A 19629-nucleotide genomic window follows, 5' to 3' on the forward strand; every position below is an offset into this window, starting at 1 on the left:
GGATACTCTTAGTTTAGAAACCAGTGATGTGAATGTCACCAGATTGTTATGAAAGAGGGCCACTTCGTAGATGTTTGTAGATATAATTTGTAGCATCAGGTTACCAAATTTAATTCTTAATATCAGTTTGGTCACACACCATTGGGTTTTCATTACGAGGCATCTTTCAACAGATACAGAGAAAAGGATTAGCTCTTTGCACAATTAGATCTGAGTGAGTCTGACAACCAATCAGAGCCATTTTGTTGTAAGCAAATTCAACTCCACAGCACTCAGCCAACCTGTATGACCACGTCGCTGTTATCCTGTGGTCAATCACCACCTAAAGCCAGCAAAAACAGTCTGATTAGCTTGGCAGGTCTTTGTCGGAACATAATCGGTTCCTAACGAAGTCACACCAACTTTTAACAGTGTTGTGGTTGGCTGACACTCACGCTATTTCATTTGTCTGGGCTTCATTTTGACAGATATCTTCATGGCCAGTATACACCGAAGAAAAGATGATAGCTATTGCATATGTTCCAGTGTACAAAATGGGCGAGTAAGTGGTGTTTTAAGACCGACCTAGACTTCTTACAACCCATTACACTGTTTGAAGTTTGTTTCTATGTGATGCTCCGATTCATACATCACAGAGCCAATTGTGTTGTTCAGAGCAGAATGTACAAACTCTTACCTTATTTCAGTCAGCAGTGCAGTGACGAGCCTTGGCAGAGACTTTGCTGTTTGATTTGCCCATCTCCAATGAAGAGGCAAACAACCTACAGGCAGTTTCAGATGCGATATGTCTTATTTGATGAGATTAGGAATTCTTTCTAGAGTTAATAGGAGCCATGTAGGAAGTAGAGTTAGCACTAAAATTACCCTGGGGGACAGATGGACATGTTGCAGGCCCACAGAAACTGAACTAACTACCATGCTACACACCACTCTGTATTAAGGTTCCTCTGTTTCTTACTCATCATAAGTGTTTCTATTTTCTTTTTTTCATTTTTTTTCTGGCTCAGATTATTGACTGGCCCACATCTCGGATTGTAGTCACAGCCTGATCCCTTTTGTCTTCCAGTCAGAGCTCCTCACCATAGCTCACTGCCTATGACAATAAAAATCAATGGTCATTCCCTCTTTTACTCCACTGTTCATCGCCTGCCTCATGATTGCTATCATTTTAGAGGCGCCAATCAGTTAGCGTGATGCATACTGTAGCAGGTGTCTGTGAGGAAGAGATAAAGATGAGGGTGGAGTGAGAAAGATGGAGAGAAGCTCACAGAGAGGAGTGAAAAGAGATTGAATTTGTGCCACTTGGTGTGTTTCGTGCTTGTGTGTGCGGAGCGGTGGGGGCTTTGTCGGCGCAGCGATATGCCCATGTGCTGGATGTGAGTGCGTGCGTGTCAGAGGGCAGGTCAAGCAAGGCTGCTGGGTAAAGATTGATGGCTCTTGGCTCCACCATCTTAACACCCTGAGAGCTGTAACCCTCACAAGGGCACCACACTGTGTCCACATAGTATATGTGTGTGTGTGTGTAGTGGGAGTCTGGATTCAATGCTGTGAAGCCTGTAGCCTATGCTGTGCACTATTGGCTTCCCTAGATGGATGGCTTTGGTCTGCTGCCCACCTCCTCCATCTCTCTACGACACACACACACACACACACACACACACACACACACACACTTACCCCACTCACTCTGATAATACTGGCAGCTTGCACCAGGCATGTGTGCATGCTTCTGTGCGAGAAGACAAAGAGTAAAGAGATTGGAGTTAGTATTCTTATGAGGCTGATTTTTGTGTGTGTGTTATTTTTTATTATTTATTTTTTTTGTCTGTGTGTGTTTGTTCACCTGCCTGTGTTCTTGTTTGCGTCCACTGTAGCGTGTCTGCCCGTGTGTAGCCTGCCTCCTCCATGCGTGTGTTTTCCGGTTGCTGGTGTCCCTCCACGCCCACTAACAATAACACTTTCTCCTTCCTCCAAATCCCCTCATTGTTTGGGTGGGCAAACATTTGAACCTCCGGCCCATTGTGAAGCGTGCTCTGAATGGAAAATACACCCCCCAAAAAACGGAGCTAAACATATCTCAGGAAAAATGGTGTGTTTATTTTTTATGTGTGCTCTGTGGCTGGGATGTTTTTTTTTTCCTTATTCTACTTCTTGCACTTGGTTTCGATTGGGAGCCTTGCCAGTTGAGTGAATCGATTCCCGTGGAGCCATTTGAGCCAATCACAGCCCTAGGAGGGAATGTTAAAGCGCAAAAGGCTACAAGGTTGATTTTCTAAAGTGGGGTGTGACAGGAGGGGGTAGGAGGTGTTTATGGGTGTGATTTTGTGTGTTTGTGCATACATGCGTGAATGCAGTCATGTGCTGAATTGTTTGAAGGTCTTTCGGTTGAAATTCTGCCTGTGTGTGTGTTAAGCCTCTTTCACCCTGCAGTGTAATACCTCTGTCTCTTCCTTTTGTCTTTGTGTGTGCTTGGTCAGGAAAAAAATGTGTGCGATAGTGTAAACTAATTCTTTTTGTGATCACGAATTTTTTGTCACTGTGTCTCTCAGTCTTTGTCCCAAACAGATTTTGCATTAACATGTGTTTGCATTTGAGAGATTCGATTTCTGACCACATTTGGGGGTGGTGTGGGTCGCGTGTGTCCGCATGTATCAACACTCCTTCGGTAAGGTGAATGCACAGTGCGCCATGTGTTGCATTAAAGCCCGCCTACTCTACAGGGTTAGAGGCAGTGGAGTTTTGTCTCATTTATTCACAGAAAAAACACACAACCGCCCTTATAAATGATCACCTGAAAAGGAAAAAGTGTTGTCTTTTCATTTGTAATGAAAGCCTTTTAAAATACCCTGTCCTAGCTATTAAGTAACCAATAATAAATAAAAATGTAATTATTCAAATTACCAAATTAAATTATTGAATATGAGTACACCGTGTGTGATTCTGCAATTAAATAACATATTGACATGTGGTTAATTATTTGTGCAATTATGTTGCTGTATAAGGAGCTGGGTAGACTTAAGTGTATTTCCTCAGTCTTTATTTACCTTTATTACCTTTATTACTACAGGAGGTTTGCTTTGAGTTTTAACCAGTAACATTCTACTGGGTGGTATATGGGACAGCAGTAGCTTTTTGAATCAGTCAGAGCTCCGTACAGCTCTGTGCACGAGTCGTGTCTGAGTCTACAAAAAAAAATCAGACGAACCCAACAACTTCTGTTTTTGATTACTCAACAACAACAACACCACTTAGAGTGATTCTGATTTTTGTGATAGAAACAGAAAGAAACAGAAAGAGTCTTGGCTTTCAAAAGAGACCAAGACCATGCATGAGCTCCAAAATATTCATGAACAGCATTCGACACCTTGGGTGTGTCCTTAATTTTTTTGCAAAATGGCTGCAATGATATGAGGTTAATCTGCATGTTGTGCAGGTCACAAATATAACTAAATATTGTGTTGATTTTCCAGATAAATAATAACGTGTTGTGTGTGCCAAAGTCCAGACACACACACAAAAAACAGCGCTGGTCTTGGTTCTGAAACAGCAGTAGAGATCCATTAGAGACAGCCGCTGTTAAAATGTTCCACTGTGCCCCAAATTATGTTGGTGTTCATTTGCATACAGAGTGAAACTGAGATTGGATCTGGAGAGCTGGGTGAGGACGCATGTGGAGATACATGTTAATGGCAGGTGTGAACATAGGCACTAGGGATGTGTGATACCACTATTTTACCTTTCAATCCAATACCAAGTAATACCAAAGCTAATATCCTGATACTTTCATGTCTATTTGTGTATTTGAAAATGACTTTTTTACAATGACAATTTGCGAATGTAAGTAGAGTTTAATTATACAATGCATTATCCAACTTTTGATAAGAGTAACACTGAACTGTGTTAAGATGATGGCAGCAATACAACTTGACCTGGAAGGAAACATTTTTTTTTTCCAATTAAACACAAAAACAGTAAAATTGACAAAAATTCATTATTGTATTTTAGGTAAATGAATCTAATTTAGCCTCCCAGCGAGAAGGTCTGGGTTTGAGTCCAGCTCTGGCCTTTCTGGGTGGAGTTTGCATGTTCTCCCTGTGTTCGTGTGGGTTCTCTCCGGGTACTCCGGCTTCCTCCCACCTCCGAAGACATGCTCGTTAGGCTGATTGGTGACTCTAAATTAGTTGTATGTCTCAGTGTTAGCCCTGTGATAGGCTGGTGACCTGTCCAGGGTGTACCCCACCTCTCACCCGATGCCAGCTGGGATAGACTCCAGCAACCCCTGCAATCCTGGTGCAGGATTAAGCGGTACGGGAGATGAGATGAGATGAGATGAGATGAGATGAGATGAGATGAGATAAATCTAATTTACTGTATCTGACCAGCTCTGCTGTAACTCATCATGCTCTTTTCTGTGGTTCATCTTCAAGTGTTTGTTCAGATTTGTGGTGTTGCCACAGTACCTCACAGACTTTCGACACAAGCCTCATGTTCCTTCATTTGCATTTTCTGAAGTGAAGTACCTCCAAACGACGCTGCTCTTTCTGGCTGCCATACTACAGCTTCATTCTTTCTCTTCTGTGATGTGCTGTTGACTACAGATTTCACTTTTTACTTTTTTAGAATTGATGACAGATTCTGTGTCATGAAAGTATTAATGTTTCTTGTGGAAGCAGACTCGGGATGGGTATTTTGATTGTAAAAAAAAACGCGTCTAGATCGGAAGTATCGATATTTCTGGATCGATACTCACATCCCTAACAGGCACTAAAAGCTGGTCACTTGCGATCAGGTTGCCCAGGATAGATGTTAATGCAAGGCCTGAACAGGGCAGAGATGCGTGTGCCTGTCTTAACACAATGAGGAGGCATTGGACTGGAGTTTGTAGCCTAGTGCTTTTATCTGCAGGGCCAGCAGGTATCAGTCCAAAAAATAAATCTTGGTGCAGTTAAGTGGCAAACGCATTAAAGAATAATTCAAGTTTATTACAGTGACTGCCGTTTCGATCTGTATGTCACATTTACAGCTTAGGTTTGATAGCATTTTATCAAATCTCAACACAGTCACAGCCTCATTAATGTGAACAACCTGCAGCCACAACCCAAAATTTAGATGAATGCCAGATGATAAAATGTTGCTTAAACATGATACACTGAAATAACTGATTTCTTAGGATTGACTTTAATGGTCTCTCTGAATAACTTCTTCACTTGTGCCCAAACTAGCTTTCAGAAATCAAGCATTTCTTATGTTAATAATAAAGGGGCAGCACTGAACTAGCACATACTCTCATCCAAAATTTCAAGTATTATATAAAATAAAATAAAAATCACTCAGCCTACTTATGGTCATTGGCTGACCTTTTTTGGCCTGATATACAGACCATCTTGACTAAAGCATGTTAACAAGGTGTGGCATTACTCTTTGTCAGCAACAGCTGAATGTGCCACCGGGGATGTTTGCTGTTCTAATTGGCAAAAGTGTCAGTCAACATAAGTATGTAAAATGCTACTGTTCTCAGCTCCTGTGATGGGAAACTCTGCATCACACCGTAGCATACGCCATTAACTCCTGGGCTCATGTAGTCATCTCTCTGGAATGGCTTTTTCTGATTCAAACATTAAGCCTGTCATATGTCACTTGTTTGAAACACTGCAGAAGTGAGGAGTTTGTGGCCATTGATACTTATATTACACTTGTTGCTTTACTGCTTTGCGTTCAGTTCACATTATCTCTGTAAATCGCTCTGTAAGGGGGGGTAGTAGAGAGGAGTGAAGCGTGTGACCTTCAGCAGATAGGGGGTATAAAGTGAGTCTGTTTTGTGAACTCTTTGCTCATTTTGTCTCTGTCAATGTGTCGTGAGCCCATTCTGCAGATGCTGGATTAAACACACTGAAAGACCAGAGGTTTATGAGTAATAATTTATTAGCACAAATTTCCACTACACTCTATGTTCAAGAATAGCAAGGAAAGAAAAGTTAAAAAAAAATTGATAGAAGACTTATTAGCGTCAAAACTGAATGAATCTGTTCTGTTTCCTTTTGTTTATATTGGAATGCCTCTGTCACTGCCCCTTGTGGTTGGGGTTTAGATGAGTTTGTTAAGCTTTACATAAGCTATATGTTAAGGCTCGCTTAAGGTGAAAAAACATGACCACCTGAACCAACATGGGATTTTCTAATTGACCCAAATACTAAACACATACATCACAAACTCTTCATTGTCATGTGCTTGGTTTGACTTTCAGATAAAGCCGGTCAGAGACTAGTAACTACAAATTTATTTCCACTTTGCAGATGTCTTCAGACTAAAACTGGGACTGGTTTTCACAATCTGTAAGACGCACACATGCATACGTGCACTGTCCTTGGCGTGTCTGCGTTTACGCCTAAATCTTATCCAGAAGGAGGAAAGACACGCACTCTGTTTGTGTTGGCTTTTTGTAGGAGGGGCTGGGATTAAACTCATATGGATGCAAAGCACAGCAAAGTGGGGGAGCGATTTGATGAGCAAGAGACATAGAACGAGACAAAGGGAGAGCGAGAAGTGCATCTCCATTCCAGACTTGGATATATGGGGCCGTAAACCCTCCACAGCTCCCCCGTCAGTATTTACATAGTATTTCCAGAAGCCAGCGTGCCAGCTTGTTTCAGAGCTCAAGGTCAAATACACATAACTTATAGTCTTTAATAAGATTGAAAGGCAATATGAGATACCATACATCAGCTGTCTCCTCCTCTCCCTGTATTAATTGATAATATAGGGAAATGTACTGTGCATAAATCCCAAAGCGGTGAGTGTATTTTAATTGGTCCTATTATGTGCTGAGAGATATGTTTGGGTGTGTGTGTGTGTGTGTGCGTGTGTGAGACATAAGAAGCGATGAGATCTTACATGCTGCAGACTACATGCTACCCGCTAAGCCCTGTGTGCATGTGTCCTCATATTATTCACATTCTGGGGACATAATGTTCCCAGATTTATTTGACTTAGCTTAGCATTTGGGGACAAAAAAGTGATGAGCTTTGTCGTTTCTGTTTCAATTTTCACTTCTCCTTTCAAGACATTATTCATTGATTCATTCATTCATTTTCTGTAACCAGTTGTCCTCTGGAGGGTGTCAGGGGGCTGGAGCATGTCCCAGCTGTAACTGTCATAATTTAGTTCCCATATTTACATGGGCCGTGAAGCAGCCCTGTTGTTCTGCAACTTTTCTCTAAGAGATAAAGCAACAAATATCAGTGACCTCCTTCTGTTCTACAGTTTGACTGATGCTAACATAACATGAGGCTTCATTCGATATCACCTAAAATTCTTAAATATGCAGCTTTCAACTATAAAACGTCTCAGATTTAGCCGTATCTCCTTATTTTCTGGAGAGTTCCTGTTTATTGTATATCAAGGAGGAACTACTTTACATAGTAGATACATCAATATCTACATAGGCAAGTGAGTAATGCATTAACAAAGATTTGCTTGTGACAGAAAGAAGCTTGGTGTGTGTGTGCATGTGCATCCCAAGTCCATGACTTCCTGCTCCTCATGAGGGCAGTAAAAGCTGTCGCTCTGCAGCCATGAATTTACAGTCCTTATAAACCTCCCCCTCCACCTCCTTCACTCCCACCCTCTCTGCTCTCCACCTTTTCTAATGGCACTATGCATATTTGAAACCTGGATACAGTCCAAAAGAAAACTTAAGCTTTGTTTTCCCTGCGTTTCCTTTATCTCTCCCTAACACTCACCTTCTCTCAAACACTAGCGTTGTTGTCGTGGCTTCAGGTTGACAAATGAGTTCAAGAAAATTGACTTGTTTGATTGATGAACTCCTTAAATAAATTGCATCATTTAGTAACCTCTAATGACAGCAGTCTTATTGCTGTGACACCCTCAGACATCCAAACCATCAGCCACACCACTTCTACTCCCCTGCGATATTTTCCATCCTCTAACAAAGATTACACACAGTGTTTCTTTCTTGGGCTGAAAGCTAACACTATTACACCGTGACTGTAATATTACAATTATATAGCAGATTTCCCAGGCCAATGTATTGCCAGGTCTCTGACTGCACTGACATATTGCTTTTAAAGTCTGTAACTCGGAGTTAAAAGCACTGCTTTCTCACTTGGGCTGTGTCTTCTTTTTTATACCAGCTGTGTTTCTGTCTTTATTTAGCTGCTGAATCTATCCCAACTGAGAAGAATAAACAAAAGCATACAAGCAATCCCAGTCCACATCGAGGGAACCACGAAAAACAGTTAGGGCTCTAGCATGTTTGGTCAGGTTAGGTCCCTAAGGCTTCTTCACTTGGATACATACTTAAGTAGTGGAGAATCGCAACTCCAAGAACCATACAGTAAAGAATCAATACTCTACAGACAATAGTGTGTAGGGAGGAAACAAAGTTGAGTATGCAGTCAAAGCTACCACTGCTTTAAAAACAGAGAGGAAAGCATGTACTCCACTGATGTGGAACCAGATTGACAGAATTGGGATGCTGGATTTGCCAATAAGTTCTCTGTGCTAACCAACACCACTTTCACCGCAGTTAATGATTCTGGTGCCTCATTTGTACAGATTTTTACTTACTTCTTTATCAGACATAAATCAAGTTACATGACTTACTGCGCACACAACTAACGGCAAATACAAATTAAAATGGAATTGCAATTACTGAAAATGAGACAATTAGAATATAGTGAAACCTTTTCCCATTGCCCTCTCCAGGTGTGTTCAGACCGATTTACTAAACACAACTATTTGTGGTAAAACATAAAACTTGACACAATCATAAATATCTACTTATAAGTTAAAGTTAGACATGTTCATGTAACATTAAAGGTTTAGTTTTGAGGGGTTTACAGTTTGAATGTATTCATGTACTCAAGCTGATTTGGACATGTTAAATATATAGCTTTGAATCAGACAAAAGGATAAGCTTAAACATGCACATGATGGTCGCGCCCAGCAGGCCCTTGGCCTCACGTGGATTGTCCTTGTTCATTTAAAACTTTTCTTGCCCTTCAGACCCTTTTGTCTCGGCAGCATGTGGAGTCGTTGACATCAAAGGAGGTTCTCTCATTTACCTGTGTACAGAGCAGTTCCAGTTGTTTCCGGCTCCTTTGCATTCATCATTATTCATGAGCCGCTTTGGCAGCATAACTATATATGGTTAAATGTGGGTGTTTAGAGGGCAGGCTATAATCTACTATAATCAAGCTATAATCTACGTGTGCACATTTCCATGTAGACTCTGTTTGGTATTTGTCAAGTCTCTGTCCAGTTTTGCATGCATGTTTGATGGAATGCCATTAAAGAAAATACCAAAGATGACTACACTCATGAGGATTTTTGTCTTCAGTGATTGTACAGGCAACACCTCTGCAGATTTGTGTATCAGCCTTGAGGGAACTGAGGTTCTTGGTGGCTGTGAGTCTGTGGCAAAGGCGTCTCTGATGGCCTTACATGCAAAAAACTGAAGTTAGTTGAGTAAACTGTTAGTGTATGTTTTTTTTCCTCTGTAAATTTACTTGAATATTTGAAAAAAAATGATATGTAGTAGCACCCAGATATGTGGTTTGAAAGCATCTTTTGCACATTGGTGCAAGAAGCCAACATGCATGCGATTGGCTTAGAATTGCAGAACCTCTGGAAGAATTTATTTGGCATATGTACTACTCAACAATTGCCAAGGTTTTGAAACAAGGTTGTTTTGATATCCCATTCCCCTTAATCTTCATGACATGCACTTCAGTCATTTTTGTTTAAGTATCATCATCTTAATTGGAAGAAATGTAGAATGAACCTGTCCTCTTCAGGGGTTCAAATGTAATTGAATACATGATATAAAAGCTGTTTTATGGTCACGTTTGAGATTCCTCCATTGTTTCTAAATCCATAGAAGAAATGTTTTCTCTGTGTTTTTCTTTCATATGTAATTTAAGAATCCCATGATGTTAGGCAGGCTCAGAGACAGAATAAATCAGTCATCTCATTGAATGTGTTGCATTATAGAGACAGCAGACTGCCCCAAAGCTTTTCACAATACTTTGTTTTAAACTTGTCGTGGTGCCCAGTCAGTGTAAGTGTGTGAACACTGAAAGGTGCCGTACTCCCATTCACTTGAATTCAGAGAAGCAAGCCTGTGAACGGAGGTCCTCCACATACTGACAGGATCAAATTTGAGTTTCCCTTTACCTCATAAACACATTCGCGCAAAGCCCTTTACCCCAACTGTGTGAAGTGGAGCAGACAGAGGTTGTACTTGGCAGCCTCCAGGTGTCAGGTTGTGTAAATGTCTGATTATGATCAGCCCATTCCCATAATGCAGAGACGGCTTCTTAGTGAAACCACTGTGAATAAATAAGGGTTAGAAAGCATGGCGCCAGTTTGTCTCGGGCTCCACCCAAAATAACAAACGTTGCTGCAATGTAATATATCATCTACTTGATGTGGAGTGGCAACAAAACTGGTACTTGAAAGGTAATATAAACATGAATATGTTAAAATCGCCACCATTTACATCTCTAAATGTTGTACATAGTGTCATTACAGTTTTGTGGTCTGTTTGGTGTCTGATGAGCATTAAAACACATTAACCTCTGATGGGACTTGCTCAAATCTATGTTGTTTTAATGGTACCTTAAACAACACTCCTCAATAGTGCATTTGCCAGTGTTGTTTCAACACAGTGCTGTCATCTATTATTTTATGTTTTGTTTTTAATGGGATTCAATGGAAGTGTATATTGTACTTAATTTATAGAAATGCTACAATTTTCATCTTGACACTGTATTTTCTGGCACATGATTTGACTATGTTATTGTATCTGTTTTTACCGATCATGTAGAATCTTACACGCTTCGTTCCATATGTCTGTATGCATGTGTATCCTGATTGACTTTGACTTTTGTGTGCATTTGTGTGTTGTTGTTTGTGTACTACATGTGTGTCTTTGTGTATTCGCAGCGTGCTGTGGGAGCCGATGGGGGACGGCAAGCGTGTGATTTCGTTGGCTGATAACCATGCACTACTCTGGGACCTGCAGGAGAGCTCCACGCAGGCCACGGTAAGACACACACAAACTGTAAACCACAGTGCGCACACAGGCACGCACACCGTATCACACAATAGCTAACTCATTATTTGATAACCACCATATCGTCTTGCTGTTATCAGGCGCACACATCCTCTCTGTACAACAGCAGAGTGTCCACTATTCATTCTGTCTCAAACGCTCATACTAATACACACACACACACACACACACACAAACACAGTATCTTATTGGATCTAAGCCTGGGCTCTTTTTAATAATATTCTGGTCAAGTCTATCCGACTGTGATAGTAATGGTCTTGCTTAATAAGTAAGATATAAGTCATTCCATCTCTCTTCATAGTTCACTGAACTAGTGCTGCAGTACTCGCACATTGTGTTGCTCTTGAAACCTACAAAGTAAATTAATATGGCCACGGGAACTATCCCCACGGAATTATCCCCAATATAAGAAGTGGAAGATCTCATTCCAAACAAGTGGGTGAAATGTGTGTAGTTTCTATTTTCTCAGTGATATGCTGTTATCAGTGTGTATCCAACAGCAGCTGAACGTTCCCACATGTTTGCACAGCTTTGTTCAAATTAAATAAATGTAAGTATTGTCTTCCACCAATAATAATATCAAGTTTAGGGGCATATATTTCTTTTTCATTAATTAATTAATTAGTTAATGTAAAAACAAAGTAATGATACCCTTTCTCCACTTCTGGAGCATAGACTGTAGAAAATATGGACTCTTTTCTGCTTCGTCCCATTGGTCAAACTGATGGTGGTACATATATTCAGCAAAGCTCTGTGGTGATGGACCTGACTTAATAAAAACATTGTCGGGTTGAAACAGGAGAAACAAATTGCTGCCACAAAGTGGTCTGCAGAAATGCATATTGATAGCTTTTAATACACTTAAAAATAAAGGGTTCACCGTGCAATGGAATCATCCGTAAATACATGGAATCAATTCGCTTGCAAGTTGGGTCTTAAATGCACTGTGAAGAGGCCCTTCACTTTCACTGTGTGCTTCCAGACTGTCAGGTGTGTGCTTAAAATGCTTATTATGTATTTAAAGCCTCAAATAACGGTGTGCATCAGTTGTGCATGCACATGAGGAAGAGCCAATACAGTAGTTGTGTGTTAACCTATAACTCTGTAGGTTTATGTGTGCGTGTGGGTGTGTGAGTGTGTGCGTGTGTGTGTGTGTGTGTGTGCGAGTTCCATTAGAAGCCATAAGTGATGAAGAATATAGATGAGTCATTAGTGATTCATGCACCCGTTGAGGGATTCACGTAAAGGCCAGCCAGGTCAAACACCTAACAGAAGTGTGTGTCTGTGTGTTTGTGAGAGTGCATGTGTGTTCATTTAATCTGTGTAATGCGCCCTTTCACAAATTGCATTTTGGATAAATGCACACACATGGCTGCTGTCCACTCTCTTTGTCAGTGTGTGCTGGGGCTCTCAATTAAGTGATTATTTATTATTCTTCATTTGCATCTAGCGCTGATTTTCAAGTAATTTCTATAAAACGGCAAATGTCATGATTTTGGTTGTGTGTAAGCTGTTTGAAGTAGAGTATACCTTATGGTCACAGAGGGAGGTACCAGATTGGCTAACCTTGTTTCATCACTGCTGACAAACTGAAAAGTTGTTTAATTGTGTTAAATTATGCTGGGTTGCGCAATTTACATAACTGACAAATACATTAATTAATTTTACAAACCATTTAAAATTGTTCACATTGAGGTTGGAAATTTGATGTGAGAAAATGCATTTTTTTCTTTAATCATCATGATCTGTATGTTTTTCCATTGGTTCCTACAGACAGTGTACTTACCAGAATTATATGTAGAACGAAGCTATCAAAAAAATATGCTCTCGATTATGTGATAACCACCTTATGGATACCAAAATATGTTATAAAAATGCAAAAGGTCTTTATTCCAATAACAATAAATTACAAGAACAGATCATAACATTAAATGATGCCAGTTAAACAGAAGGTAGACAAAAATAGTGCCGCATCATTCTCTAAATAAACCAAAGGAGAATTTGGCCACAGGTTAAGAATGGTGACTGATGATAATTTTAATAATGAATATAATAATTATATGTGCTCATTTCGGACCAATCACAGTCATTATAGTCTGCGTCATGTAGTTAAATTTCTGGAGGTAAAGGTCTTGGTATGGCGTACGGTCCGTTGCCCAAGTCCCACCCACTAACATTAAGGAGGCGTGGCTAACCTATACTGCAGTCAGCCACCAGAGGGACCTCTACATGCTTTGGCTTCACTTTTGAGGAGGTGTCATGTCGTCCATTTTTTACAAGAGAAAATAAAATAATCAAATTTTAAATGAAAAGTTAAAAGTCTTATGTTAACCTAGGTATTTATATCACCAGAGGGCTGAACTGAAGACAACTTGACCTGCCATTGCTTTCAAAGCACAGGCAGAATTAATAAACTTAACAATGACTTCTGTTACGTTTCTCATTGACATCACCTGTGTCAGCTGGCAAGTCAATAACAGTACAGCCATTTAATGTTTATGATCTGGCACAAATGTCTGCTGTCAAAAAAATTGCTTTGGGTTTTGTCTGAATCTAACCTACATTAATTTCAAACAAACACTCCATCCTTTATTTGACTGGGAGTACATTATGGTCGGCCACACAGTGGTATTCACATCTAAACATACTGTATAATTGTGCCCAACAAGCTAAATATGTCCACTGTACATCATAACAGTGGACAATTTAAGCCATTACATCTGCTTGTAAAGGGAATAACTTTAAATGCCCCCAAATAAATGTGGCCATGTTAAAACCTCCATCAATATGACAACAGCACTGTGTTAAATACACAAAAAAATATAACAATAATGAATTGACCATTTCCCGCGTACATAATTTTAAACATGTATTTGTTATGTCTGTGATGTGTGCGCACGCGTGCCCTGCACCGTGACCCCAGTGTGAGGACAAGTGGACCACAGAGTTGTGTCGGGTGTTGATCTAATTATGACAGAGCCACTGGGGGAAAAAAGCGGCTAATAAATCCTGCATCAAGGCATAAGGACAGATGTGAGTAGTAATGTGCACGAACGATATATAATGAGAAAGGAAAGATGGAGGGAGGCTAGAGAAAGAGTGAACGATGGAGGGCCCTGCTGATTGGAAAGATGATGATTAGGAGGGAGAAAGAGCGAATATGGATAAGGAGAGTGAGTGGGCTTGATGAGGAGAAGGGGAATGAAAAAGAGGAGAAAGAGCTTGGCAGCCAAGACAAATTCCTCCAGTGCTGATGAGAATGCTAATCTCCTTCCCTCCTCCCTCTCCCTCTTTCATCCCACTCTACTCTCCTGTTTCCTGTGTCTGTCAGAGGCTGATGTGTTCATCTCAAGCCATGTCCAGCTGCAGCGTGGATGTGTCTTTCTCTCTCGGGCCTGGCCTAGATTAGCTAGCGTGTGCTTACAGCGTGTGTGTGTATGCATATATAAGGCAAGATTGTGTGTGTAAACGTATTATTTGAAGAAAGATTTGTGTGTGTGTGTGTGTGTGTGTGTGTGTGTGTGTGTGTGTGTGTGTCTACATGCTCATGGCTCATCAATTAGACTCACTGGTGGAACTGAGTGAGAACATCTCTACTGGCTCACAGCACACCCACACACCTTGTCCTGCACATCTGCTCACGCAAACACACACACACGCACAAACACATGTACACACTCTAACACACTCCCAGAGTTGGGAGAAAGCATAAATGCATGGCTATTTGACAGATAGCTTTGCATTAGTGCCGCTTGCATCCTAAATGAATACGTCCCCTCGTGTTGTGTGCACTGCCTTGTTAGGGCCCTTAATTTGGTTAGTGCGCTAATAAAGCTGGGAACCTGGGATGCACGAAATCCGGGTTTTACCGTCGTACCGCTAGCATAGCAAGAGTCCTACTGAAGTCTTACCATTAATCATGGATTATACAGAGCATTTGCTTCATAAATAGTTTATTTGAATAATTTGGTGTTTTTTTGTTGGATATTTTGGAAATATGTCATATCCTATGTACAGCTAATAACAGAATATGTTGGTTAAATATTGAGCCTACATTGTTTGTCAATGCCATCTTGCTACAACCAATCGAAGCATTTCCAGATTTAGTACTCCTGCTGATAGTAGGAAACACAGATACATATTGTTCACCTTAGTTTTGGTTGACAGGTCAAATATCCTGTCGACCGGTACATCCAGCCCGGCCTCCCCCTACACTGACTTTGTGGCTATAAACTACACTAGCTCGGTTACTGCTATTCTTCAGTCAGATATACTGTGGCCACTAGAGGGTGCTGTCACAGTAAAATATAACTATAGGCCTATTTTATCAATTCCCTTTTCGGATATTCCTGATCAATGTCAATAAATGTCTGACTGCGCTTGTTCTCAACCTCTGCCAATTTACTCTAGAATTCACATGTTGCATTATTTACATTTAATAATGTTGGTACCATTTCAAAAGATTGGACTGATGCGTCCCTAATTGCATGCTTGTGGTTGAAGATTGTTTTTTTTCCCCCATTATATTGGCAACTGCTACACAGGTAGCAGACCATAGCAGCCCAATCATCCCAGGCCAATAATAGAATGTTGGAGTGGCTGTCATGCATGTTAAAAGCAAGCATGACTGCTCTCAGGTTGCACTCCACTGACTCTAATGTTTTAAGATGTATGTTTTGCTTTGGTCTGTAACTGCTCCTTGTGCTCAGCGACACTAATCAGACATCAAGAATGTTTTAAAATATTTTATTGCGTAATTTTCCATTTTAATAAAGCAAGAAGCAGATGTTTTTAGCTTAGGCGTCCTGACATAATAATGGACATTCACTGAGTCATGGAATTTTACATTGAGGCCACACTGCTACTGAATTTATGGTCCACCCCTGCCTCGCCACTTTTCTTCAGCTCATTTCTTGTGACTCCCTTCCTTTCATCCTCTCTTCCTCTCTTCTACCCACTTTGTTCTCCTTCCTTTTAATCCTCTCTGCGTTTCTTTTTTTTCTCTTTGGCTCCTGCTCTGTTGGACTCTCTCTCGCTCTCCCTCTCTCCTCCCTAGCTGAAATAATGAGAGTGTACCAGGGAGCTATATGGTGACGGGGCGATCGATGATCCTTGCTCCAACAGGCAGAGACGAGAGAGAGAAGGAGAGAAAGAGAAATGGGAGAAGGAGAAAGATGAGGATAAAAACCTGCAGATAGTCAGGGAGCAGAGAAAAATGGAGGCGCGTGATGCTACTTTTTAGATGCATCATAGTTTAAGGGAAAGATAATAATTTCCAAAGTCAGCCTGCTGAATTAATTGGATTCCATTTTAAAGTGGCTCGATGAAGTGATATGCTTTTTAATTCAAAGTCCTTGGAGCATTTTGACTTTGATTAATTTCACCTTCATTGTTGCCCTGTAAAATATATGTAGCAGGTTTGATGAATATGACATGTCGTCTTGTTTGAAAAGCCTTAAATGTTGCAGTTTAACCTGACTGCCTGTCAGCTACACTCCTCATTTTTTGGAATTTGGATGACATCCTGTCAGGTAAATGTCTTTTGGTTAAAAAAGACTTTACAATAAATGAGTTTCAACCAGCCTAAACAAAACTATTTTTATTCAACTTTCACTGATGTTGCTACTGTGCTGTTTGCAGCATTGATAGAAAACTCTCTGGTAATAAATGGAAACAAAGACACCTGTCATTATTATAGAAATGTTAACTCCCTGTGGTTACTATACAACATCAACAAATCACTTATTAACCATCTGTCAATACATTTTCTGTGATGGGGTTACTACCCATTTTTAATAATTTTCATTTAATTCTGTTTAGATTTATTTATTATCTAGTAACCAAACAGCTGAAAGGACAAAATGATAATCTTTGAAAGTAGCAGATTATTTAATTTTCTTTGGAATGCACGAGGAAAAACTCATTGAAGGATGTCAGCTTAGTAGGCGGCCCTGTGAGGATGCATGTGTTCACACCATAGACCGTATAAAGATGGAAAAGGCAACAGCTCCTCAAAAGTAAAGCCAAAGTAGTAGTCTAAATCTAATTCTAAGTCTAAAGCAAGTAGAGCTCCCCCTGGCGTCTAGCCACAGTATAGATCAAAAGCTCCACCAGGGATTAGGCAATGGTATTTGAGCCAAACTACAACGCTAAAATACACATCGAATATTTGTGTGGCTTTTAGGTAGTTGCTATAATGCTGATGCATATTCAAGAGTTAATTTTTATGATAGGTTTTGTTTTAGTTATTTGAGCTATAGAAATAGGCTGTGACTTCATTTTGACTACAAGTTGCCATGCCAACCACTCTGGAGAGTTGGGGTAAAAAAATAAGTACAGTATATAATCCAACATTTCTTTGTATCTGGTGGACGTACAAATGCAAGGAAGTGGGAATGCGTTGTCCATATTTATACAGTATAGACTTTATACAATCTATTGTTGTCACTCTCACCAAAGGAATGTCCCAAAGGTCCCAAGTGGCTTAGATCGCCTCCATGTGTGGTTTACTCTCTGCTCCAGTTTAGTTTCCACCAAATCCTGAGAAAAATGTCTTTCTTTTTAGCTAGTGTTTTGCTAGTGTTTTGTGTTCACCTACCCTGGTCACAAAACCTCAGTCGCTACCCACCTCTTAGGTTTGTTTAATGTTTCATGGTTCAATTGTACACATATCCAGATCTTTTTGAGGTAGGGATGGTTGATCAAACAGGTCTTATAAAGCATGTCATCTTCTTACGTATTGTACCTGACTAGCTACGTCTTTATACTATTTCAAAACAGCTGCAGAAAAAAAGAAAACCACCATAAATCACATTTAAACTGCTGTACAACTTATTTGTTTTTTAACTTGTTGGCATATTGCCTTGGCCTACCACAGGTTCTATTTCAAGTGACGGTTACAGTTGGATGAATGTGTCAATTACTGGTTAGGGCAAAACAATGTGTTTCCCAGAAAACAAAGTAGCCAATGTAAGCGCCATGACTGAATGAAAGAATCACTGTCTTACTTGTGCTGTCTGTTATATAATGCTGGAATATTTGGCTGAATTCAGATGACTTCTGCTGTAATGGGTTGATAAAAGCAGACTCTACAGACCAGTAAACCAAATCAGTTAGCTAAAAGGGGCTAAAAAGCTCTGAGTCTCTGATGCATCACCAGTTCTATATTATTATCTGATCAGTTCTTAATATAGAAATATTCAGACTAGCTCTTACACAGTAGCATATAGAATAAAATTCTGACACCCAATATTCAGGCTTGAAATATCTTTTGGCCAGTGGAAGTAGTGCTTGAGTTCCACCGTCGAGATGTTTTCTGCCACTGTCTCTCCAATGTCCTGGAGATTAGCAGGTATGAATGGAGAAAACACCTTTTTAGGTGGAATTCCATCCTACCCTGACATTTTAACAACATTCAATTGGCCTGCCTTTGTGTGCAGAGAGCACCTGCACTCATGCCCCTTGAATCAGGTTGTACATTAGTGTTGTGCATTACCAGGTTGTAGTGACAGATGAGTTGAAATTGTATGTTCCGTGTATCACAGACTATATGGCAACTCATGTGACTCGTGGGTTTATGTATGACAATTATTCATTATGAGAGAGAGCAGCAAAACGGGAGAGCTTAAATTACACGAAAAACACGGGAAAAATGTTGACAGCTGTGTATAAAATACGTGATCAAGAGTGTGCACGGTTCAGCATGGTGCAAACCTGGAAGTGGTTGGTGTGGTAGTAATAGCCAAAATATTACGACATAGTCATAGTGAACAACTGCAGAGATAATGATTTCTAATGGTGCCTCATTATGTTGATTGAATGCGCTGTGCTGGCTGTCACAGATTTTTGGATGAAATTCACGTCTCAGATGTCAGCTAAGGTGTTTCTGTCCCCTGCAGGTCTCCAGCACCGCCACCCTCGAAGGTAAAGGTCAGTTGAAGTTCACATCTGGTAAGTGGAGCCCCCACCACAACTGCAGCCAGCTCGCCACAGCCAATGACACAGCCATACGAGGCTGGGACCTCCGCACTATGAGGTGAGCTCTGTTACCAAAGGCCTCTCTGAAAATACAATAATCCAATACATACGGTTTTATATTTAATTTCACATACGAGATATTTCTGCAAACCCTGATGTTGATACTTTAATTGTTCATTTTTTAGGGAAGGGCAGATTGTTCAGATTTTATTTCGTTTTATGAAGAACTTGCCTCCAATTTCACTGTATTGATATATTTTTTTTTTTATTTTGGAAATTTGACAAGGTTAGATGCCCCAGTTGATAAAACCACATCTGCTCACTAATAATGTTGCTGCCATTAAGCCCGTGCCAGGAACAAGAATTTAAATGCAGTGCTTTCTTGGCATTGATGGCTGAAATTTTCAAGAACATGTGTTTTGTAGGCTTTGCCACTCAGCATTAAGTCACGCATGCACAGGCACCTGACTTAAAATTAGTTGGACTGCCTACATTTAAATCTGACAGAAGTGAGTCATTTAAGAGACTCTCACAGCTTAACACTTCCAGTGGGTGAA

At 40.3% G+C, this 19629-nt stretch overlaps 1 protein-coding gene across 1 annotated transcript in view; it reads left to right on the plus strand.

Moving 5' to 3' along the window:
- Window positions 1-19629, plus strand: part of eipr1 (EARP complex and GARP complex interacting protein 1) — a 50094-nt gene that overhangs the window by 9163 nt on the left and 21302 nt on the right. Inside the window, exons 5-6 of the mRNA XM_047610531.1 lie at window positions 10966-11065; window positions 18994-19130. Of these exons, the coding sequence (XP_047466487.1) occupies window positions 10966-11065; window positions 18994-19130 (237 nt within the window). The remainder of the gene's footprint in view (window positions 1-10965; window positions 11066-18993; window positions 19131-19629) is intronic.

Source organism: Mugil cephalus, chromosome 17, assembly GCF_022458985.1.
Source record: "Mugil cephalus isolate CIBA_MC_2020 chromosome 17, CIBA_Mcephalus_1.1, whole genome shotgun sequence".
NCBI classification, from domain to species: Eukaryota; Metazoa; Chordata; class Actinopteri; order Mugiliformes; family Mugilidae; genus Mugil; species Mugil cephalus.